The following is a 22,771-nucleotide window of genomic DNA, read 5'->3' as shown; positions in this document are numbered from 1 at the left end:
AAAAAGGAAAGTAAAAAAATGTTAAGAGCCAAGAAGCCTGCACCAATATTTCATGTTATGATAAAGGCCTACAAACCAATTCTCTGCACCATATTCATCATCATTTTAACTGCCTGAAAATGGAAACTGTGAGTGCTTTGATAAAAATCGATTGAAAGGTTGTCTGGTTTCACTGTTGCTTCAATAAAGTGCTTCTGTACCCTCTGCTGAAACACTGCTTTTTGTAACTTCCTTAAACAATCCTATTTAGTAAATCACAACAGTCAGCACTGTGCCTCCTGCTGAAAAAGGATTCCCGGGCAATGGTCCAATCCTGCACTCCTTCCTCAGGCAAAGGCCTTAGAATCAGCCAGAGTTTGACTAATAAATGCAGCATGGCAGCCATAAAGGTACTATGGTATGAAACATTTGGAGTCCTGGTATTAGAAAAATAACTTTCAAAATTATTCTGGGCCTGGCATGCGGTTTCACTTCCTTCTTTCTAGTACATTGTTGTCATACGGCAGGTTTTAGGTAGCTGTACTTGTGCATTCAGGTTTTATCCTGAACCTGGCTTAGCAAAGCCTTTTGGTTACAGCCAATCAGGCGTCCTAGGACTCTGAAAAAGGACTGAGTGAAGTGGTGCACGATGGGCCTCAATGCTCCCAAGGGTGGAGATGCACAGTCCCTAATTGTTCTACCTACAAGGTGCCCATTTCAGAGTACACTGCTCAGTGTTAGCCTTTTTTACTTGAGGAAGTTAACAAAAATTCAGCACAGTAAGATTCTATTCGCATCGAAACATTCCCACGCAGGGTTTACAAAAATCTTACGAGTTCAGAAAAAATTAGAAAGTGGAACTGATTTCCTCGTGCAAGCAGAATGAAGTGCAAAAACTATACAAGAAACATGAACAAAACAGTCAGCTGTACTTCAATCAGTTTTAATCTAAGATGATCTTAGTACCACATGGAAAGGATATTTGTTTTAATAACCTTTAATCAAGCAGCAACACTTTAAAGAGGATTCTCTTGAGCAAGCAAGGCTACACATACAATTTAAAGAGAGGATGTCCAACTCGGATGCACAGACTCGTGCTACTGGAAAATGTAGCCTCATCTGGGACGGTGTTATCTTCACTGCTTTACTACACACTTTTCAGTTTGTTTGTTTGTTTTTTCCTTCAAAAAAATAGCAGGTCAGTGGTATTTTTAAACAACCTTTTTGCACTCTTCCAATATAGATTTTCTTGGTGCTCATTCTTCTATATAAAATTATTTTCCACAATGTACTCTGTCTGCCTATCTAAAATAAAGCTGAACAGATGTGACAACGCTAAGCCATTCTGCAACCCCTTAACACCCATCCATCCATTTAGCATAGGCCCTTCAGAAAAGCCTGGGTAACTAGACAAGCTTTGCGTCATTCCATTATGGTCAGCACATTAAGACTCTTTTACTCCACCAGAAGATATATTCCACAAGGCCCTTTCACTAAGGACGCTCTGCCACTAGTCCTCGACTTACAAATCTAGACACTTATCAGCTCAGTCGACTCAGCTGATCTCAACTACAGGAGTAGAATTTGAGGTGAGAGGCAGTGATAAAGCCAAAATTACAAAAGAATACTATAGTTTAGAGTCCAACCATTTGAATTGTATCTGGAAGCTACCAAGAAAGCAATGAAATGATGGAGCCCAATTGTAATATTACACTCCTTGCCAGAAACACAGTTAAGTATGAGAGAGGCCACATTCTGCACAAGCAAACTTTCCAAATCATCTTCAAGAACAGCTCAGTGGAGACTGCGCTGCAGTAATCCGACCAGAATGTTAACTAAGGTGCAGAAATATGGTGAGGACCACATCTAGAAAGGATGGTTACAACCTCCTAGTCATTTGAGAGCCTCATGGGGACACTAATCATTTATTTACCACTAAAACTTGTATAGAGAATAGCGATGCTAAAGTGCATTTATGTACGTACATGTGTATCCACTGAAAAATTCTAGCTCTGCCTACCGATACAGAGACAGCAGTGCGGGGGGTTGAGGGGGGGGGGAGGAGAAAGTTGGTCTGCATGCTCATTAACTAGTGGGTCTGGGCTCATCAGTTAGCCACATACATGGGTACACGTTCATTTCCCTAATTGAGAGGCAGTATATTGTCGATATTAACTTCTCTTCGTACCTCAGTTTCCCCACCCATGAAATGGAGCTAATGATACTCACCCCACATTTGAGATGTACAGATGAAAAGCTTTACAAAATGAACCAAATATTATTTGTATGAATAAAGTCACACAGAGCATCCAGGTACATTAAAACAGTGAAACAATCTTCGCCACAACGCCCTACCAACACATCTCACCCTGATCCATGGGAATCATTTTTAGAGAACAGAAGGTAGCTCAGTCTTCACAGTCCATTTTTTTTACCCTACTTAATCCATAGCCTCTTTCCTTACACTTCCACTGAGTTTTTCAGTTAGTGGCAGCTGTGATGGTTTTATACTATGGACATCTGGCCAATGGAAACTGAACAAAGCCACTTGTCAACAATCAGATGGTACCAACTTTCAGACACCTTGAACTTGGCTGGAATTTGATCTGGCAAATATAGATGCGAAAGGTGCTATATAACCTCATTATTAAACCTCCAAGTCCATCAGGCGACCCATCCTAGTAATCCACATAAACAGTACAGTCCTAATCATAACCATATTTCAAACAGTTTATTGGAAAGGTCCCTCCATCTTCAGAGGAAAGATGAACTGCCCTTGTATTAGTTCTCCGGCGCTCTTCAAGAACTCCTCTGAAATCTGCTCTCTCAAACTTGACATTTACCTGAAGACATTCTGTATGCTCCCAATTAAATGTTCATGTGAGCCACTGCTGTTTCTTGACAGAGAACACACACATTCTTCATGTGCTTATGGTCCTCCGTAATTTTCTACAGTTCTCTAATATGAAAGACATCAGGTCTGGAATGCAAGCACCAACATAGTGTTCACCACAACATGCTTAAATGGAATTACAAAATGATTTATGGGGTTTCTTTAAAATCACCAAAAGAAATACAAATAATACAATAATTCATTTCTTGTATCTCACAAGCTCATTCAAGCAGAACAGTAGAGCGCTGGACAATCACAATGCTCTGTGAGAATCTCTTGCTGCTGTTGTATCATTACTTTGGAAAGGTATGCCTGGCAATTACACAACAGGCAGCAAAACTTTTCTCCCAGTACAAAATCTGCTGACATCTTCCACCAAAAGAGAAGGAAAATTCTTAAAATACAGCTGTATGACTGACTTAAAACGTAGCTCACTCAGACCTTTGCTATCATAAGAGATTTTGAACAGGCAGTGGTTATTAATTCCAAGCGAACAAGGGGCAGCAAGGTGATGAAAGAATTAACATGAAGTTTCAAATGCCTTGAGCAAGATTACAAGGAAGAAATGGAGAAGCAGAAGAAAAAGAAGGCTGGAACACAGATTTTATGATATAAAACTAATAAGACTTAAGACAACACCATTACATCACTTATTGATGCTAAATGAATCAGACTGTAAACAGATCAGAAACTATCCCTTTCGCTATCATTGTTTGCTGTACCTGTCTTGTCCAAGCAGCTACGCAGATAGCTGTCCTGGCAGATGCTTATCAGGGGTATAAATGCAACAAAGCAAATAGACTTTAAAAATCAAGTTTAACTTTCTCCACCATTACTATATCCAGAAACACTCAGCAGTTTTTATCATAATCCAAAAGAAACAAACATCCCTGACATTTGCATTCTGGATATAAGCAACTACTCAAGATAAGCTTAGTCATATCAGGTAGTCGAGCCACTACTCGACTACTCTCTTCCCCCCCCCCCCCTTGCTGCCTCTCTATCAGTCCCGCCCCCTCCCCTCCTCTGCCCACAGAGGCAGCCAGTGGGGGGGCCAACACCAGTTGCCCCAGAGATAGAGCTGGCTCCTGCATTAGTAAGACAGCATACAGGATGCCCTGAAGGTCGGGTGGTGGGATGAGTTCTGGAGTGGCCTGTATCAGAGGCAGTAAGGGGGAGAGGTGAGGTGGACAGGGGAGGCAGAGAGCCAGGACTGCATAGTCTTGACTCGCACCGGCTCTAGAAGCCACCCGCATGGCAGCTCTGCCTTTTAAATGCAGTAAGACCCAGGCAGCACTTACTACAATGAAATGGTAGAGCCGCAGCAGCCTGGGACCTGCCGTGAGCTGGGACTGCTGGGTTCCATCTCATGCCGGGTCCTGGGCCTACCGCCGCTGTGGCTCTGCAGTTTAAATGTAGTAGGAGCAAGTCTGCCTGCACACCCAGTCCCTTCTACATTTAAACTGCAGGGCCTCTTATCAACTAATCGTGTACTTGATACAAATTATATCGAGTACATGATTGGCCAATTTCCAGCTTCTTAACATCCTTAGTTTAGACATCTTTCATAGAATCAATCATAGAATCAAAGAATACTAGGACGGAAGAGACCTCAAGGGTCATCGAGTCCAGTCCCCTGCCCTCATGACAAGACCAAATACTGTCTAGACCATGCCTGATAGACATTTATTTAACTTACTCTTAAATATCTTCACAGATGGGGATTCCACGACCACCCTGAGCAATTTATTCCAGTGTTTGACTATCCTGACTATTAGGAACTTTTTCCTAATGTCCAACCTAAACCTCCCTTGTTGCAGTTTAAGCCCATTGCTTCTTGTTCTATCCTCAGAGGCCAAGATGAACAAGTTTTCTTCCTCCTCCTTATGACACCCTTTTAGTTACCTGAAAACTGCTATCATGCCCCCTCTCAATCTTCTCTTTTCTAAACTAAACAAACCCAATTCCTTCTGCCTTCCTTCATCGGTCATGTTCTTTACACCTTTAATCATTCTTGTTGTTCTTCTCTGGACCCTCTCCAATTTCTCCACATCCTTCTTGAAATGCGGTGCCCAGAACTGGACACAATACTCCAACTGAGGCCTAACTAGCACAGAGTAGAGTGGAAGAATGACTTCTCGTGTCTTGCTCACAACACACCTGTTAATGCATCCCAGAATCGTGTTTGCTTTTTCTGCAACAGCATCACACTGCTGACTCATATTCAGCTTGTGGTCCACTATAACCCCTAGATCCCTTTTTGCCATACTCCTTCCTAGACAGTCACTTCCCATTCTGTATGTGTGAAACTGGCTGTTCCTTCCTAAGTGGAGCACTTTGCATTTGTCCTTATTAAACTTCATCCTGTTTACCTCAGATCATTTCTCCAATTTGTCCAGATCATTTTGAATTATGACCCTATCCTCCAGATTAGTCGCAACCCCTTCCAGCTTGGTATCATCTGCAAACTTAATAAGCGTGCTTTCTATGCCAATATCTAAATAGTTGATGAAGATATTGAAGAGAGCCGGTCCCAAAACAGACCCCTGCAGAACCCCACTTGTTATACCTTTCCAGCAGGATTGTGAACCATTAATAACTACTCTCTGAGTACAGTTATCCAGCCAGTTATGCACCCACCTTATAGGAGTCCCATCTAAGTTGTATTTGCCTAGTTTATTGATAAGAAGATCATGCGAGACCGTATCAAACGCCTTACTAAAGTCTAGGTATACCACATCCACCGCTTCTCCCTTATCCACAAGACTCATTATCCTATCAAAAAAAGCTATCAGATTGGTTTGACTTGATTTGTTCTTTACAAATCCATGATGGCTGTTCCCTATCACCTTGCCATCTTCCAGGTGTTTACAGATGATTTCCTTAATTACCTACTCCATTATCTTTCCTGGCACAGAAGTTAAACTAACTGGTCTGTAGTTTCCTGGGTTGTTCTTATTTCCCTTTTTATAAATGGGTACTATATTTGCCCTTTTCCAGTCTTCTGGAATCACTCCTGTCTTCCATGATTTTCCAAAGATGATAGCTAGAGGCTCAGATATCTTTAAGGCACAAAGAAAGACTTATCTGCTTGATTACATCTTTTGGTTCTAATAGGGGGGGTGCTAGAAAGGGAATATAAACTTGAGGAACTTTCTGGCTTTGTGGTCACCACTGCCACTTTATAAAGCAGTTACCTTTTTGTACTCACAATGTGCACAACCCCTAGAAACTATAGAAAAACATTATCTCCATTTTACAAATGGAGAAACTGAGGCACAGAGCAATAAAGGATAAGGCTTTCTTTGAAGATTAGCACCTGTGTCTGAGCATCAGGATTAGTCTAATCCAGGTGTGAGTGGTCACACAGCAAAGCTCCAAGTTATTGTGCACTCATTGGTGCTGCACTCCTTCATGTGCATCAATAGGACTTCAGAGAATAGACCCTATGATTCTTTGTGCTGCACTAAACTAAGACACTTTATCATTCTTTCCCAGAGAATTGTGGAAGAATTTGTCTGTCTTACTGGGCACACAGTGGAATTGTGGGAAGGCCCTAGAGGACTATCAGCACCGTGTCCTCATTGCAAGATTAGTGAGTTGCTAGCTCCAGTGAAGTAGAGCCTCAACTTTCACCTAGACCCCCCCCAACTAGCCAGGGTTAATGGCTTCAGTAAAATCGCTGTACACATATGCAAGGAGAGTTGGGGCAATAGCCTGGGCTACCTTTCCAATGGACACAAACCCCAATAGGACTTACTTGTCCAAGAAACAGAAAGTTAAGAGCAGGGACAAGATTAAGACTAAACTTGTGCTCATGCCTCTGAATGATGCAGCCTTCCCTGTACATAAACATACACAGGTTCTCTTAGCTGTCTAATGCTAAGGGTACAAGGTGGCTGAGGTTCAGTGGTGATTCTATGATTATTCAGCAATACAAGCTCCTGTAGCAGCAACGTGAGATGAGAGAAATGCAAGGGCCCCTCTCTGCGCAAACTCTGATCTCCTCAAATCTGGAATTGCTCTTTGCCACAATTGACAGAAAGGCTCTCGATGTCACAAGTACTAGAGTCCCCCATTAAACATGCAACTCCCAAAGCAGATATCCAAGAAAAAAAAGCAGCCTAAAGATCAGTTATTTGGGTCTAGAAAGAAATTGACTTCCTGGGACACCAAGCTACCAGCTGCCTAGAAATGCTGACTGAAGAGGGGCAAAATCCTTCAGATGGAGTTTCTGCTCCCCTTTGCAGAACCACAGCATCATCATGCTTTGGCAGCATCAAGGTGCCAACTGCCATGTTATACTCCTGCTGTGACAGCACTGGTGCTAGTCCTGCAGCTGTCACTGGAAACACCGTAGGAGAAAAGGGATTTCAGCAGGATTTTGTTTCTGAAGTAGTGCACCCTCATCTTACAAGCCAGGCCCAGGGGGCAGCCGTGGGGAACACAGGCCACTGCAATAAATATAGATCACGAGCACCCCAGCACTCACCTCCACAGAAGCTCTGCAGCCCTACCAGGCCATACCCCTCCCATCTCCCAACCAGCTCTCACCTCAGGATGCCAGACCCCCAAGATCCCATCAGGGATTAGGACCCCTAACGCACCCTTTTCTGGGGTGGCACTCCCAACTCCACCAAGCCTAACCCCTACTGGGGTTCTGCTTTTTCAGATCTAGTCCCTCCCCAGCTCTGCCACTGGAATGACTCCCTCGTCCTCCCAGCTCTATCCCCCTGGGCTTTGCCCCCTCCTTCCCTCCAGCCTCTGTTCCCCTGCCCCCCACCCCAGCCTGGCTCTGCCCCCTTTGCACCGCCTCACCCAGGCTCTGCCCCCCCTCCCCAGCCTGGCTCTGCCCCCTTTGCCCCCCCCAGCCTGGCTCTGCCCCCCCCCCGCCTGGCTCTGCCCCCTTTGCACCGCCTCACCCAGGCTCTGCCCCCCCCCAGCCTGGCTCTGCCCCCTTTGCACCGCCTCACCCAGGCTCTGCCCCCCCCCCAGCCTGGCTCTGCCCGCCCCCCCCCCCAGCCTGGCTCTGCCCCCTTGGCCCCCCCCAGCCTGGCTCTGCCCCCTTGGCCCCCCCTTCGCCCCCCACACACTCTGGCTGGCTTTGTCCCGAGGCTCCCTCCCTCCTCCCCAGGCCCGCCCATGCCCCATGCCCCCCCCTCACCCAAGCTCTGCCCCACCGGGGTGCTGAACGGATTCCCCAGCAGAAACTCCATCTTGGGATGACAACAAACAGCCGGTCCGGCCCGGCCTGGCCTTTTCGATCCAGCCCTGCGGCCTCCTCCCCGCTCTGACCGACACCCTCACTGACCAATCAGGGACTCCGCCACCGTCAACAGCCCGCCCACTGAGCTCCACTGGTCAGGAAGCCCACCTCCCTCGATCGCATTGGAGACTGAGCATGCCAATCACTGTCGGTCCTGCCTTCCTGTCCTCTCCTCCAATCACCACCCTCGCTCCCCGTATTGAGTGACACATGAGGGGCAGGAATCCCCTCTACCGACACACTCACCATTGGACAACGCCCCATCAATTGCCCAATTCTATTGGGCAATGGCCACACTCGTCAGCTGAAGTTCCAGCCTCCACTAGCTGCAGAGGCTGACTCTAATTGGTCTAAACTGCTGCTTCGCGTTTTGATTGGCGGAGGAGCTTTAGACTCAGTTTTACAAGTCACCACCAAACTGAGCTGCGGTTGGAAGATGCGGCCTGTCACGTGACAGAGAGCGCGCGGTGGGGGGTTGCGATCACGTGACTCTGCTTAGCAACAGCCCCTGTTTCCTTAGCAGCGAGCGCTAGTGCCCGCGGCGAGGGGCGAGGTGGCGGGTCCCGTGGGTGTCCGAGTGTCTCTGCAGCTGCGTGTGGGGCTGGATGTCCGGGTGCCACGGGGAGTGCGTGGGGGCCTTCGCCAGCCTCTGCGTCCTCCACCGGCTCGGCACCGTGGGCTTTGCGTGGCCGGGCCTGTGGTTGGCCGCCTGGGCCTGCGGCCGGCTGGCGAGCGGGCTGGGCGGCCGGCTGAGCTTCTGGGGGGGAGCAGTGGCTGGAGGGTTGCGTGGAATTCTGGGCAGGTAGTTGTGGGGCAGGCTGGGCGCGCAGATGGATAGGTGGCTGTGGGGCAGGCTGGATGGGCAGATGGATAGGTGGTTGTGGGGCAGGCTGGATGGGCAGGTAGTTGTGGGGCAGGCTGGGCGCGCAGATGGATAGGTGGCTGTGGGGCTGGCTGGGCGCGCAGATGGATAGGTGGTTGTGGGGCAGGCTGGATGGGCAGGTAGTTGTGGGGTAGGCTGGGCGGGCAGATGGATAGGTGGCTGTGGGGCAGGTTGGATGGGCAGATGGATAGGTGGCTGTGGGGCTGGCTGGGCGCGCAGTTGGATAGGTGGTTGTGGGGCAGGCTGGATGGGCAGGTAGTTGTGGGGTAGGCTGGGCGGGCAGATGGGCTGGTAGTTGTGGGGTAGGCTGGGCAGGTAGTTGTGGGGCTGGCTGGGCGCGCAGATGGATAGGTGGTTGTGGGGCAGGCTGGATGGGCAGATGGATAGGTGGTTGTGGGGCAGGTGGCTGTGGGGCAGGCTGGATGGGCAGATGGATAGGTGGCTGTGGGGCAGGTTGGATGGGCAGATGGATAGGTGGTTGTGGGGCAGGTTGGATGGGCAGATGGATAGGTGGTTGTGGGGCAGGTTGGATGGGCAGATGGATAGGTGGCTGTGGGGCTGGCTGGGCGCGCAGATGGATAGGTGGTTGTGGGGCAGGTTGGATGGGCAGATGGATAGGTGGCTGTGGGGCTGGCTGGGCGCGCAGATGGATAGGTGGCTGTGGGGCTGGCTGGGCGCGCAGATGGATAGGTGGCTGTGGGGCAGGCTGGATGGGCAGGTAGTTGTGGGGTAGGCTGGGCGGGCAGATGGGCTGGTAGTTGTGGGGTAGGCTGGGCAGGTAGTTGAGGGGCTGGATGGGCAGGCAGATGGATAAGTGGCTGTGGGGCAGGCTGCACCAGTAGATGGGCAGGAGCTGTGGGGCAAGCTGGGCGAGTGGCAGCCTGAATGGATAGGTGGACAAGTAGCTGTGTGACAGGCAGGGCAATGAGTGAATGGATGGTTGTTCAGCAGAATGGGGAGCAACTCGGCAGATGGCTATACTGCAAGCTAGTCTCGCTAATGTGTACATTTCCCTCCACAAACAGTCTGAGTGATGCCAGCATTTGCCACTGCATCAGATTGTCAATGAAAGTTTAGAACCCTGTTCCTGGTAATTCTCACATGCACATGTACCTGGTACGTCTAGTCTTTATCAGGAGGTGAAATTCACCCCATTGAGAAAGCTCAACATAGAGGCTTGTACGTACTCTGCACTAGGGAAAATTTCACCCCTAGATCTTTGTAGTGAGATGGGTGTTGAAAGTTCTGGCAACTGCTCGTTGTTTATGGGAAGAGACAGTCCCTTTCACTCACTTCCTCTCATTGTGCCCAATGCTGCAATTCTGCATGGACATTTCTCCTTAAATTTCAATGCAGGTTTTCTATGTACATGATATGAGGACCACGCATTTGGCAATCTTTTTGCTCTGCTCTGGGTAGCTGTTTAGGAAAGTTTAATAACTCTGAGTTCCATAGTGCAGGCCTATGCTCTTTGAATATCCCACTGTACTATTGTTTCTCTGTATACTGCGTGCATTTCACTGGAAAAGGTAATTGTGAGATATTGTTTGTTCTGCTCTTGAAGGCCTATTTCGCATGAAAATGAGTCGGTTATATGATAGCATAGAGCCAAATGTGATTGATGAAAAGATGCTTCAAAAAGCTGTGGAAGAGCAAGGCCCCCAAGAGGAATTAGGGCAGCTTGCCAAAAGGGAAGGCATTGATTATAAAGATGTTTTAGAGCTACAGCTTGATTTTAGAAGTAAGTATCCGATTTTTTTCAAATTAAACTATAATTGTATTTTTAAGGAGGGATGTAAAATCCCAGTTAATCGGTTACACACTAGGCTTAACCAGTTAACTGATTAAGCACAGGATCGTAGTGCGGGATCACACTGATTGGCCCCCTGGCTGGCAGCAAGGCCGCTGGCTGCCCCAGACTGGGCATGGGCAGAGTGGTGGGGAGGAGGGGCAGGAGCAGGCTGCTAGCTCCTGACCCCCCTGCAGGGCTGAAGCAGCCCTTCCCCCCTCAGTGGGCCACTCTCAGGTGTCCGGTAAGCATCACCCATTCATATCCCTTATTTAAAGTGACTGATTGACAGTTAATCATGACTAGCCTGGTATTTGTCATGTAAAGAGTGGGGACATGTCTACACAGAAGAGCAAAAGTCGAATTAAGCTACGCAACTTGAGGTACGTCAGTTGTATAGCTGAAGTCGAAATAGCTTAATTCGGCTTTTGGCACTGTTTACTCAACAGGAAGTCCTTTACTCCTGGTAAAATGAGGGTTACAAGTATCGGAGTAAAAAGTCCTCCAGCTCACCATTATTTTGAAATAATGGCTTGCAGTATAGACACGCTCTTTATTATTTTGAAATAACATCAGTTATTTTGAAATAATGCTGGTGAGTAGACATACCCCAAGTGACTAAACTTACATTTTTAGCTGTAAGCATATGAAATATTTACCATTCTGCAGGCAGGATGGCTTTGCTGAATGGTAATGGGCTATAAAGCTTCTCAACTCTTTATTATTAGTTATTACTATAATGATTTAACATATCTTGCAGTGGCACCCAGTGGCCACAGCTAAGCTAGGTCCTGTTGTGGTAGGCCAAATCAAATCCAACACGAGTTTGTGGTGACCACATATTGTCCTAATTTGATAGACTTTAATAGTTTGGCAGACACTGTCCAGTTCAGAAGGGACAAGGATTTAATTAGCAAAGGAGACTGAACTATACATTGCCCTTCCCATTGCAGGGTTAGGTACATTCCAGAGGTGGTGTGGGGGAGTGACTTGTAGGCGCTAAAGTTTTACATTAAGTATTCTTTTCTAATGCAGTTACTTTTTGTACATAATTCCATAGCTGAAAGTTCAACATTCATGATAGAGTACTTGTAATAGGAGAATTGAAAAATACTATTTATTTTGTTTTTTACAGTACAAGTATTTGTAATAGGAATGTAAAGGTTTAACCAGTTAATTGGTAAGCATTGCCTTACTGGCATGGTTAACTGGTTACCCTGATAAGCAGCACCTGGCCCACGGGTGGGGGGCTGCTCCAGTCAGGGTGGTGCAGTGCAGCGGGCCTTCCCTACCTTGAATGGACCCTCTGTGCTGCCTTGCGCTTCAGGGAGCGCTCCAGCCTAGCTGGACTGGAGCAGCCTCCTGCCCATAGTGAGTCCTGTCCGACCTGACTGGGCCCACTGTGCTTACCTGCTGGCAAGGGGCACTCCAGCTTGGCCGGACAGGAACAGCCCCTGCAGCCTCAAAGTAACCGCCTGCTTAGAGCACAGTGCAGCAGGCCTTGTCCAGTGCCTCCCACTCACCCATGGCACAGAGAGCATTTAACCGGTTAAATCTATAGTTTACTGGTTAACAGTTTACATGGGATTTTAAATCCCTAATTTGTATTAAAAAATAAAATGAGCACTGTACACTTTGTATTCTGTGTTGTAATTTAAATCAACATATTTGAGTGAGATTAATCCCTTGATTAATTGCAATTAATTTTGTAATCACATGATTAATCATGATTAGTTATTTTAATTGGTTGACCCAATAAATAGATGTTATATGTTTGGGGCTACTGTGGTTGTGTCCATGCCAGTGAGGTAACTGTGTGTGCTAATGAGGACTTCTGGTTATTTTCATATACCATTTCCTGACTTGTGCTTGCCTTTGCTTTGCAGATTGAGTGCAGTTGTGTGCATGTTTTCACATGCAGTTGCATGCCTAAATGTTAAAAAAATACCTATATGTGGTCAAAGAATACTTTAAGTGTGATCTTTCTCTTCTGTATTTCTCCTTCTACTTTTCATCTTGACTTCCACTTGTATAAAGAGGAGAGAAATGACCATCACCATGACTCCAGACAGACAGAAGACTGTAGGATGCATTAAAAACTGAATTGTAGTTCTCATAGTAGTTCCAGCTTGTGATTATTCCATATCCTCAGCAGGTGGAGAGCATTACAGAATGTGGGGTAACTGTATAATGTGATAGGGTAGCTACTACCCACAAGTAGCCTGCCACTTCAGAGGCAAGTACTGTCTCATTCCAAGTGTCATTCTTTGAGTTGGAAATCAAAGTGGAGGTCAAGTGTATTGCTTCTTGTAGTGAATCTATTAAGCGACTCTTGACTGCAGTTTGCAGTCAGCATCCCTTCAATGGCACCCTGGCAATACTGATTAGCAGTGCAAGACAATGAGATTATCACAGCTGTTTCAATCTAAACCCTCCTCTAGCCTGAGGATCTTTCTGCAGTCTCCCTGGTGCTCTGCATAAATGAGTGCACTGTCATAATTTGCTCACAGAGGTAATATTGGGCATATGTCACTAGTACAATGTGGGGTTTATGTTACAACTGAAGTCTGGTGTATGTGAACTGCAGTATTTTTTTCTCTGCGTTAGATATCCTAAAGATCGACAACCTATGGCAGTTTGTGAATCTGACTAAACTACAGCTAGACAACAACATCATTGAGAAGATAGAGTCACTGGACAGTCTGGTTCACCTAGTCTGGCTTGGTGAGTTAGCGATATGAGGTGTGAAGTAGGATTAATTTCCTTAGAAATCAATGGAGTTACACTCGTGTAAGTGATCTTAGATTAAGGTTAAAAAAAAGGCACTTAGTGGAACTGTCAATTAATGGCTCAGCTTTTAGTATGTGTTAAATGTATTTTGCTTGATAATTGACATGAAATTGGTGTCTGTAGATTGGATATGCAGCACTTTTAGAACGAAATGGAATTGTAGTTTGAAATGCGTGTGCACAACATTAAATCATATTATAACATTGTTAGGAAGGAGATACTGGCAACAAGCACCCCCTACTAGCACAGGGAAGGGTCATAGAATTTGATGGGATGTACCTGGTACTTGTTCCCTCAGATAGAGACCCTGCTATATTGCTGCATCCCGTCCTAAGAAAGTGTCCTTCTGGGGGAAAGAGTACACAGTTTAGATCTCAAGGAGCTGTACAGAAAGGCCACTTAGGATCAGTTGTAGGTGAATCCAATGAAAATCAGACCTCCAGCAACTCTTAGGACTAGGAGCAGGCAGAAACCAATCAGGGTCCAGCAGGCAGATAAAAAGGGCAGGCTGCTTCCAGGGACTAATTCTGAGTGAAGCTGGGACAGAGAAGGAGGGAGCTTCATCTGGCTTAACCCAAGAAGGCTGGCCTGATTGGAGTTGAACTCTGACTGTGCCTTTGTTGTGTCAGTCAACAAAAGCCCGTTTTGTACTTTGTGGAATGTCAGGCCCAAAAGCAGGCCAATTTCAGTTAAATATGAATGTGATTGCTGAAAGACTAGGCGAGCTCACATTGTGAGATGCGACACTGGTTTAGGCAAGCCCATGACAAAGACTTGTGGCCTGATTCACTACTGCTTTGATTTCAGTGGGGGTCCACGGCTGTGTCTACACTGGCATGAATTTCCGGAAATGCTTAAAATGGAATACTATTCCGTTTTCAGTTTTTCCGGAAAAGGAGCGTCTACTTTGGCAGGCTGCTTTTCCGGAAAAGCCCTTTTTCCGGAAAAGCGTCTGTGGCCAATGTAGACACGCTTTTCCGGAAAAGAGCCCCGATGGACATTTTCGCGATCGGGGCTTTTTTCCGGAAAAGACTACTGGGCTGTCTACACTGGCCCTTTTCTGGAACAGTGTTCCGGGATAAGGACTTATGCCCGAGCGGGAGCAGAATAGTTTTTCCGGAATAGCGGCTGATTTTGTACAGTAGAGCGTCGTTGCTTTTCCGGAAATTCAAGGGCCAGTGTAGACAGCTCACAGCTTATTCCGGAAAAGCGGCTGATTTTCCAGAATAAGTGGCCCAGGGTAGACACAGCCCACTTGTTTAAAGCTAGAGTTTTGCCTTCAGCCCAGTCTTGCTGTGCTTACTCAGTCTCTGTTCAGGCTAAAACTCATTGAAGTGAGTGTGCATTCCAGGCCCTGATGCTGTGAGGTGAGGTGTGGACCACATCCACATTCCACTACGTGCATCTGACGAAGTGGGTCTTTGCCCACAAAAGCTTATGCTCCAATAAATCTGTTCGTCTATGGGTGCCACAGGACTCCTCGTCGCACATCCACCTCTGTTACACCAGACCCAGTCCTTTGCTGGTAGGTTCAGGAGGGGTGTACCTAATAAGTAGTAGCATGGTAGGGTTTTTTTTTTTTTTGTAAAATGTACATGTTATGTTTGGTAGCCTCCAAGTAATAAAGATATAGATTAAACTCTTAAGTTAAGAGACATCTGTTCTCCTCTGGGCACTATTCTGAGTTTGCCAGTAGAATCCTAGAACTCTAGCTTCCATTCATGATCTAGTTGCTTTCTAGTATCAGGAATCAGTTTCCAAAGAGAGTGTTATGTTGGGCATATCGACTCTGAAATCAAACAAAAAACATCCTGATGAGGTCATCGTGCAGCTCTAAGAAGTTGGAACTAGAACACAGTGGAGCTCAGTTCCACTCCGAACAAAAGTCTCTTTTACCATCTGCAGCTCCACAATGAAAACAGGATGTTGCATCCTCTCCCAAGTGCTGCTATGGTGGGCATTCCCCAGGGACACAGTCAGTTCTCTGAAGTGCCCCTCCATTTGATTGCTACATGTCGGAGCACACAAATATCACATCATCTTTTTTTAACTGAAATATTAAAAATAAATATTTAAGAAAACATATTTTTGGGAAAAAAGCTAGAACTGACATTTTCAAAACTGACAGAAGATTGCCTGATTGCCTTCTGTGACAAGATAACTGGCTTTGTGGATATGGAGAAGTGATGGACGTGATATACCTTGACTTTAGCAAGGCTTTTGTTATGGTCTCCCACAGTATTCTCTCCAGGAAGTTAAGAAAGTATGGATTGGATAAATCAGGGTGGGCAAGATATGGCCTCTGGGCTGGATCTAGTCCAGGAAGCCCTTTGATCCAGCCTGCAGCCTGCCCTGCCGCTCCCTGGTCCCCTAGCCAATCGAGATCTGGGGACATGAGAGTGTGCGAAGTCATTTACTGTTCAGAGCAGCTGGAAGCTCCCTCCTCCCCACTAGGGGCACGCAGCACCTAGAGGGAACCACCCCTTCTCTCTGAGGCCTTGCCCCTTCTGGGGGCAGAGCTGGCCCATGACCACAAACCAAAGATTGTGAAGTGGCTCCCCCTTGCAAAAAATATCACATCTGGGATAAATGGATGGTAAGGTGGATAGAAAGCTGGCTAGATTGTTGGGCTCAACAGGTAGTGATCGATGTCTGGCTAGCGGTTGGTATCAAGTGGAGTGCTCCAAGGGTCAGTACTGGGGACGGTTTTGTTCAACATCCTTGTTAATGACTTGCGTGAGGGAGATATCTGACACTAAGCTAGGTGGAGAGGTAGATACATTGGAGGGTAGGGATAGGGTCCGACGTTGGAGGCTAGGGATAGGGTCCACAATGACCTAGACAAATTGGAGGTTTGGGCCAAAAGAAATCTAATGAGATTCAACAAAAACAAATTCAGAGTCCTGCACTTGGGACAGAAGAATCCCAAGCACTGTTACAGGCTGGGGACCAACTGGCTAAGCAGCAGTTCAGCAGAAAAAGACCTAGGGATTACAGGGATGAGAAGCTGGATATGAGTCAACTATGTGCCCTTTTAGCCAAGAAGGCTAACAGCATATTAGGTTGAATTAGGAGGAGCATTGTAAGCAAATCTAGAGAAGTGATTATTCCCCTTTATTTGGCACTGGTGAGGTCACATCTGGAATACTGCAAAGTAATCCAATTCTGGGTCCCCCATTACAGAAAGGATGTGGACGCATTGGAGAAAGTCCAGAAGAGGGCAACCAAAATGGTTAGGGAGCTGGAGCACATGACTTATAAGGAGAGGCTGAGGGATTTGGGCTCATTTAGTCTACAGAAGACACGAGTGAGGGGAGATTTGATAGCAGCCTTCAACTATCTGAAAAGTGGGGAGGAAGCTGTTCTCATTTGTGACAGCAGCATGAGGAGCAACGGTCTCAAGTTGCAGTGGGGAAGGTCTAGGTTGGATATTAGGAAAAACTAGGGGGCCTCGCCAACCCCCCTCTGCCAGAGTCTGATGAGATCATTTTGTTGTGCGGCAAGAAAAACTTTTTTTTATATATATATAGAGAGAGAGATTATTTTACTGAGAGGGTAGTAAATCACTGGAATAGGTTATCTAGGGAGGAGGCTTGACAAAGCCCTGGCTGGGATGATTTAGTTGGGGTTGGTCCTGCTTTGGGCAGGGGTTGGACTCAATGACCTCCTAAGGTCTCTTCCAACCCTATGATTCTAAGAATCTCTGTCCATCTGCTAGATTGGAAATGCTTAAAGTGTCATTTTCAAAGGTGCCTCAATCCCATTTTCCAAAATGGATTTAGGCACTTTGGAGCCAAAGCCTCATTGAAAGTCAATAGGACATAGGCTCCTAAATGTCTGTTGAAAATGTGAAGCAGGCTCCTAAATCACCTATACAAGTTTGAAATTTGTACTCTTGATCTTTATATAAGTGTAGGGTGCTGAATGGAATGTTCTTGAAGAATAAGATGAGTCAAGGTATCCATGAGTCAAATAACAACAATGGGCAAACTCTTCCCGTTGTGTATCTCCACTGATTTCATTGGGGTTTCATGAATTGAGAGAGCAGGAGTTGGCCCAGGGTGCATCACCAGTAGGGTGATGATTTAGAGATGCAGATAACAGTCCAAGGAAAAGAAAACTAGCTGGTGCTATCAAATTTGTTGCAGAAATGTTCTTGTAGATTACATCTCTTTAAGCATTTCCTAACCCGTTTATGTGTGCTGTGCACTTCCATACAAGAGATCTAAGTGAATTTCTTCTCTGCATCTCCTGCACACACCCTCTGTCTGATTTAAGAGCTGCATGGACAAATGATAGAAAAAGTTGCATCTATTCCTTCCCTGCTGGAAGAGTGTTGCTTGTATGCAGAACCTTGAGAGTAAAAAGTGAAAGCCTTTCTTAGCGCTTGAGATGGATAGAAGTGCTGGCCAGCACCTGGGAACTAAAGGGTTAAACTCAGGTAGCTTGGAGGGTTGGCAGAAAGCCAATGGGAAAGACTGTTGGAAGTTAGATTCAATATAGATAGTTGGCTGCTGTTCCTTTAGAGAGTTCTAAATTAGCAGCTGGAGGAAGCAAGATGAAGTAATCAAACAGAATTACCATGCCTACAAGAAAAATTGGGCATGGGAATGGACTGGGCTTTGAAGTATGGATCATAGAGAAATGTATGTTTAGTCGTGGTCAGGGTATTTTTCTTTATTTTGCTGTTTGGTTAAATTTCTCTGTGTGAATTCCATGTGCTCTCCCTTCACCATATCTAAGTTGAAGCCCTTTCTTATCTAAGAAGAGACTGTTTCTTTGTGTTTTGATCTGTTCTTTTCTTAATTGCCCTGTAACACCTAGCAACCAAGTATGCTTTAACAAGTATATCTTTTTGTTTTGTTAATAAAGTCACCTTTTTAAGGTGATGATTTGGTTCTTGTGTCCTAGAAGGTAACAGGAGGTCTGTGTGTGTACCTGCTAGCCTAAGAGGGGAGCTATCAGAGACACAGTTTTTCTGTGTTTTTTGTTTCTTTTTTCAAGCTCTCTTGTGGCAAAAGAGCTTGGGGTACCCCTTGGGAAGAAGTTCAAGTGTTTATTCCTGGTTTTCAGGGTTTTTCTTAATTCACTTGATGGTGGCAGCCTATCTCCCAAGGCCAGGGAATCTATAGCCTTGGGGGGTTTTTTTAAGCAGAAGCCTACTATAGAGGCAAGGTATTTAAGGTTTCTTCCAGGCCCCCACCTTCTGCATTCTGAGTGCCAGAGTGGGGAACAGCCCTGACAGGGCTTCATCAGGAATACTGATTGCTGCCTGGGAAAGCAATTAAAATGCACTTGAACCTCTTTAATCCAGCAACCTTGGGAAATAGCCTATGCTGATTATGGAATTTTCCAGACCATGGGTGTTTGCCATAATGAAGGCCATTGGGTGTGGGAGGTGCAGGGTCTCAGATGGAAGGAAGGTGCAGGAGCATGCTGGGGGTGGAGGTGGGGGCGAGGGGTCTGGGAGAGCCTCCTGACAGCACTTCACTGCGCTACCATTCCCCCAGATGAGGGGAGAGGGGAAGTGCCAACATACAGAGCCACTTCCTCTTCCCCTGCCAGAGTCCAAACCACCTTCCTAGATCACGGAAACCTAGGTTACAGAGGTTCAAGTATATATGCTAGACACAAGTATAAACTGCAGGCACCAGGTAATGATTAGCTTACCGTATTTTCCGGCGTATAAGGCGACTGGGCGTATAAGACGACCCCCTAATTTTCTAGTTGAAAGATAGGTTTTCGTCTTATACTCGCCATATAAGACTACCCCCCCTTAAGAGGCCAACCGGCAGCGCCCCAGCGCCCCTCCGCCTCCCTGGCTTTGCTCCCGGTGTCCCTGGTCTGCTGGAGACGGTCCCCAGCAGACCAGGGGCACCGGGAGCAAAGCCGCAGCCATGGCGGGGTCCCGCGCCTCCCCGGCTTTGCCAGAGCAAAGCCTCAGAGGCGTGGGACCCCTCCGCCTCCCCGGCTTTGCTCCCGGTGTCCCTGGTCTGCTGGAGACGGTCCCCAGCAGACCAGGGGCACCGGGAGCAAAGCCGAAGCGGCGGCAGGGTGCCACGCTTCTGAGGCTTTGCTCTGGCAAAGCCTCAGAGGCGCGGGACCCCGCCACGGCTGCGGCTTTGCTCCCGGTGTCCCTGGTCTGCTGGAGACGGTCCCCAGCAGACCAGAGGCACCAGGAGCAAAGCCGCAGCAGCGGCGGGGTCCCGCGCCTCTGAGGCTTTGCCAGAGCAAAGCCTCAGAAGCGCGGCACCCCGCCGCCGCTTCGGCTTTGCTCCCAGTGCCTCTGGTCTGCTGGGGACTGTCTCCAGCAGACCAGGGACACCGGGAGCAAAGCCTCTGAGGACGCCGGCAGCGGGACAGCAGATCAGGGAGACACGGAGCAGCTTTTCTCGCCCCAGAGTACACGGGCGGCGGGACCGCGAGGTCCCGCAGTCTGTGTCCTCCGGGGCGAGAAAAGCCCCGGCCTATAAGACGACCCCCGATTTTTGGGGGATGTTTTTTAGCATAAAAAGTCATCTTATACGCCGGAAAATACAGTAACATAATCAAACAATTTGCTTGTAAAACTTCTTGACTTCTAATTTTTTTTCTAGATTTGTCCTTCAACAATATTGAGGTCATTGAAGGTCTGGAATCTCTGGTTAAACTGCAGGACTTGAGCCTCTACAACAATAGAATATCTAAGATTGAGAATTTGGACACATTACAAGAGCTACAGGTCTTTTCTATAGGAAACAATAATATAACTGCTTTGGAAAATGTAAGAATTGCTTTTTTTTGTCAGTTTCCTTCCTAATCTATCAATCATACCTATAAATACCAATTATGTATCTATCTAGCCATACATCCTTCTTCCCCTCCCTCCAACTCCATATATATCCACTAGAAGACTTACTTGGTATTGCCTGGGTCCTTCAGGGCAGGGGCCTGGCGATGTAGGGTGTGTGTTCAGGCGTCAGGGAAGGGCTTTGGGGATGTGGGGTATCATGTCAGGAGCATGGGGGATGTGAGGGTGAGGGTTGGGGGTGAAAAGGTGCTCAGAGCATGAGGTTCCATCCAGCAGGACTTTCTCTTCCCCTCCAGGGTGCCAGGGACCTTCTGTCCCCACAAGCTCCCTGGCGCTGTGGCCAAGTGCTGAGGGTGGGGGGGAGGGTTTGGATAGGAGGCTGCTTACCAGTCTGGTGGCAGACAAGATGGCAAACCCCAACCCTGCTGGCCACTTCCTTGGTGGTGCAGCTGCCTCCAGTGACCACTCAGCACTCTCCCCTGCCTCACTGCCCTCAGTGGCCACTCTCAGTATCTCATCCCTCCTCACTATGCCCCCTCCCTTTTCATGTTATGGAAAACAGTCCCATTCCCAGCACTTCCTGTTTTCTTGGCACAGCCAACTCCTGACCTTGCTTTAAGGGTACGTCTAGACTACATGCCTCTGTCGCCAGAGGCATGTAGATTAGGCTACCAGGCATAGTAAAATGAAGTGGCGATTATTTAAATCGCCGCTTCATTTTCCTATGTCTGGTAGCCTAATCTACATGCCTCTGGCGACAGAGGCATGTAGTCTAGACGTACCCTAAGTTAAGATAAAAGGAAGCCTCATATCAAATTTGGTTGTCCTAGCTCTTACTGTTTAGGAAGAGTTATTGAATAAACAGACTCACAGATGACAGATGGATATATTCTAAAATATATACAGTGTTCATTCAGCCCTTTCTCCCCAAATATACTCATTATACATCAATTCATTTCTACCCATACATAACCATCTGTGTCAGGGTAAGCCCATCCATTTCCCTCAGGGGGTGGGTGTTGGGCCTCTGAGGCTGCAGAAGTAGCGCACAATCCTGTGTGCGTCTTAGTGGCCAGAGTCAACAGTAATACCCTCTCTCACCAAGGCAGTCAGATCTAGCAGTCAAAATCGATATCAACATCCTTTTCACATAAAGCAGTGTGAGTCCAGAGTCAATATCAACACCCTCTTCCTGCAGGGCAGGGTAGCCTAGTGGTCAGAGTCAACAGCAAAGTACCCTTCCTACAGGGCAGTATGACCTAGCAGCCTGAGTCAATAGCAATGTGGAGGATAGAGCCTCTTTTGGGGTTAATGAGGATGGACGATAGGACCTGGGTCTGACCTCTCCACTGGGTCCCAGCCCAGAGCCCTGTCAGCAGTAGCGTGATCCACTACTAGTTCAGCAGGGAATCCTACTGAAACACAGCAAGCATCCAGCGTACAACTTCCTGCCCTGGGCTACTTCCTGCCAATCTCTCCTGCATAGTCTTCTCCATCTCTTTCCTCCATCGTGGGGCTTCTGCTCTGGTTCCCTGCTGACTGGCAATGGCATCTGGGGGCACCTGTGTTTCCCCTTCAGGAGTTCCTACAGCACTTCCTTCCTCATCAGCAGTCAGCCCAGACTGAGCTGCTCCACACGCCTTTGTAGCTGGCCTCCAGTTGGAACAGAACAGAGCTCCAGTGCAGAGTTGTTACACCCCATCACAGCATCTATCTATAGATCCACATACTTCCATGCATATCCTCTAGCTCTGTCATTGTTCTATTGTCACTTGTCCCTGAATCTGAACTCCTTTTTAGAAATGCAACCCCCCTTCAAAGTCTCACTTTCTGTATAGTCTGAAGTAAGTTTCTAGTAAGATATTCAAGTAGGAAATACTAATGTCAGCTAACTTTTCCCTTTTTTGAATTATTCACTGATTGGGCCAGTTCTTGGCTATGTCTATACTGCAGCGCTATTTCGGGATACCTTTGGTATCCCAAAATAGCTATTCTACGTCTTTTGAGCAGGGGGTAGGGGAACTCCACCCATGTCCCAGTCCAGGGCCCTGCCAGCAGTGGTGCAGTCCTCTGCTAGCTTGGTGGGGAATTCCACCACAACATGCCGAGCTCCTGGGGAACAATTCACCACCCTGGGCTACTTCCTACCTTCTCTTGGAAGGAAGGGGATGTGAGCAAGGTCCTGAGGTAGGCTGGAGATGATAATTGTCCTGAAGTTCAAGGCATTTGTGATGGGGTGTATTTGCACTGGGCTTGAAGGGGTTAATCTGGGTCATCTGTCTAAGGAGGCCCCACACCCCCAGCCCTGCTGGGCATGCTCCAGCTGGAGGCTGGCTATAAAGGCCTGTGGAGTTGCTTAGTCAGGGCTGACTGCAGCAGAG

General features: G+C 47.2%; 2 protein-coding genes across 13 annotated transcripts in view; one reads left to right on the top strand and one right to left on the bottom strand.

The window, feature by feature from the left end:
- The window catches only part of TOM1L2 (target of myb1 like 2 membrane trafficking protein), a 91,065-nt gene extending 82,872 nt beyond the window's left edge, over positions 1-8,193 (bottom strand). For 3 of the 4 annotated variants that reach the window (XM_014575251.3, XM_014575252.3, XM_014575254.3), the window contains exon 1: positions 8,037-8,193. In XM_014575251.3, coding sequence (XP_014430737.1) covers positions 8,037-8,088 — 52 coding nt within the window. In that variant the 5' untranslated portion in view covers positions 8,089-8,193. The remainder of the gene's footprint in view (positions 1-8,036) is intronic. The other variant, XM_006126606.4, reaches the window with a different exon arrangement.
- Positions 8,194-8,586: 393 nt separating this feature from the next.
- DRC3 (dynein regulatory complex subunit 3) overlaps positions 8,587-22,771 on the top strand; it is a 31,677-nt gene continuing 17,492 nt past the window's right edge. Inside the window, exons 1-5 of one of the 9 annotated variants that reach the window (XM_075899737.1) lie at positions 8,587-8,605; positions 10,047-10,137; positions 10,586-10,762; positions 13,418-13,534; positions 20,197-20,363. In XM_075899737.1, coding sequence (XP_075755852.1) covers positions 10,597-10,762; positions 13,418-13,534; positions 20,197-20,363 — 450 coding nt within the window. In that variant the 5' untranslated portion in view covers positions 8,587-8,605; positions 10,047-10,137; positions 10,586-10,596. Of the gene's footprint in view, positions 8,606-8,636; positions 8,941-9,610; positions 10,138-10,585; positions 10,763-13,417; positions 13,535-20,196; positions 20,364-22,771 lie in introns of those variants that run through there. The other 8 variants (XM_075899738.1, XM_075899730.1, XM_075899732.1 and 5 more) reach the window with 8 other exon arrangements.

This window comes from Pelodiscus sinensis, chromosome 16, assembly GCF_049634645.1.
Source record: "Pelodiscus sinensis isolate JC-2024 chromosome 16, ASM4963464v1, whole genome shotgun sequence".
NCBI lineage: Eukaryota > Metazoa > Chordata > Testudines > Trionychidae > Pelodiscus > Pelodiscus sinensis.
This window is presented reverse-complemented; position numbering and strand designations above follow the sequence as displayed.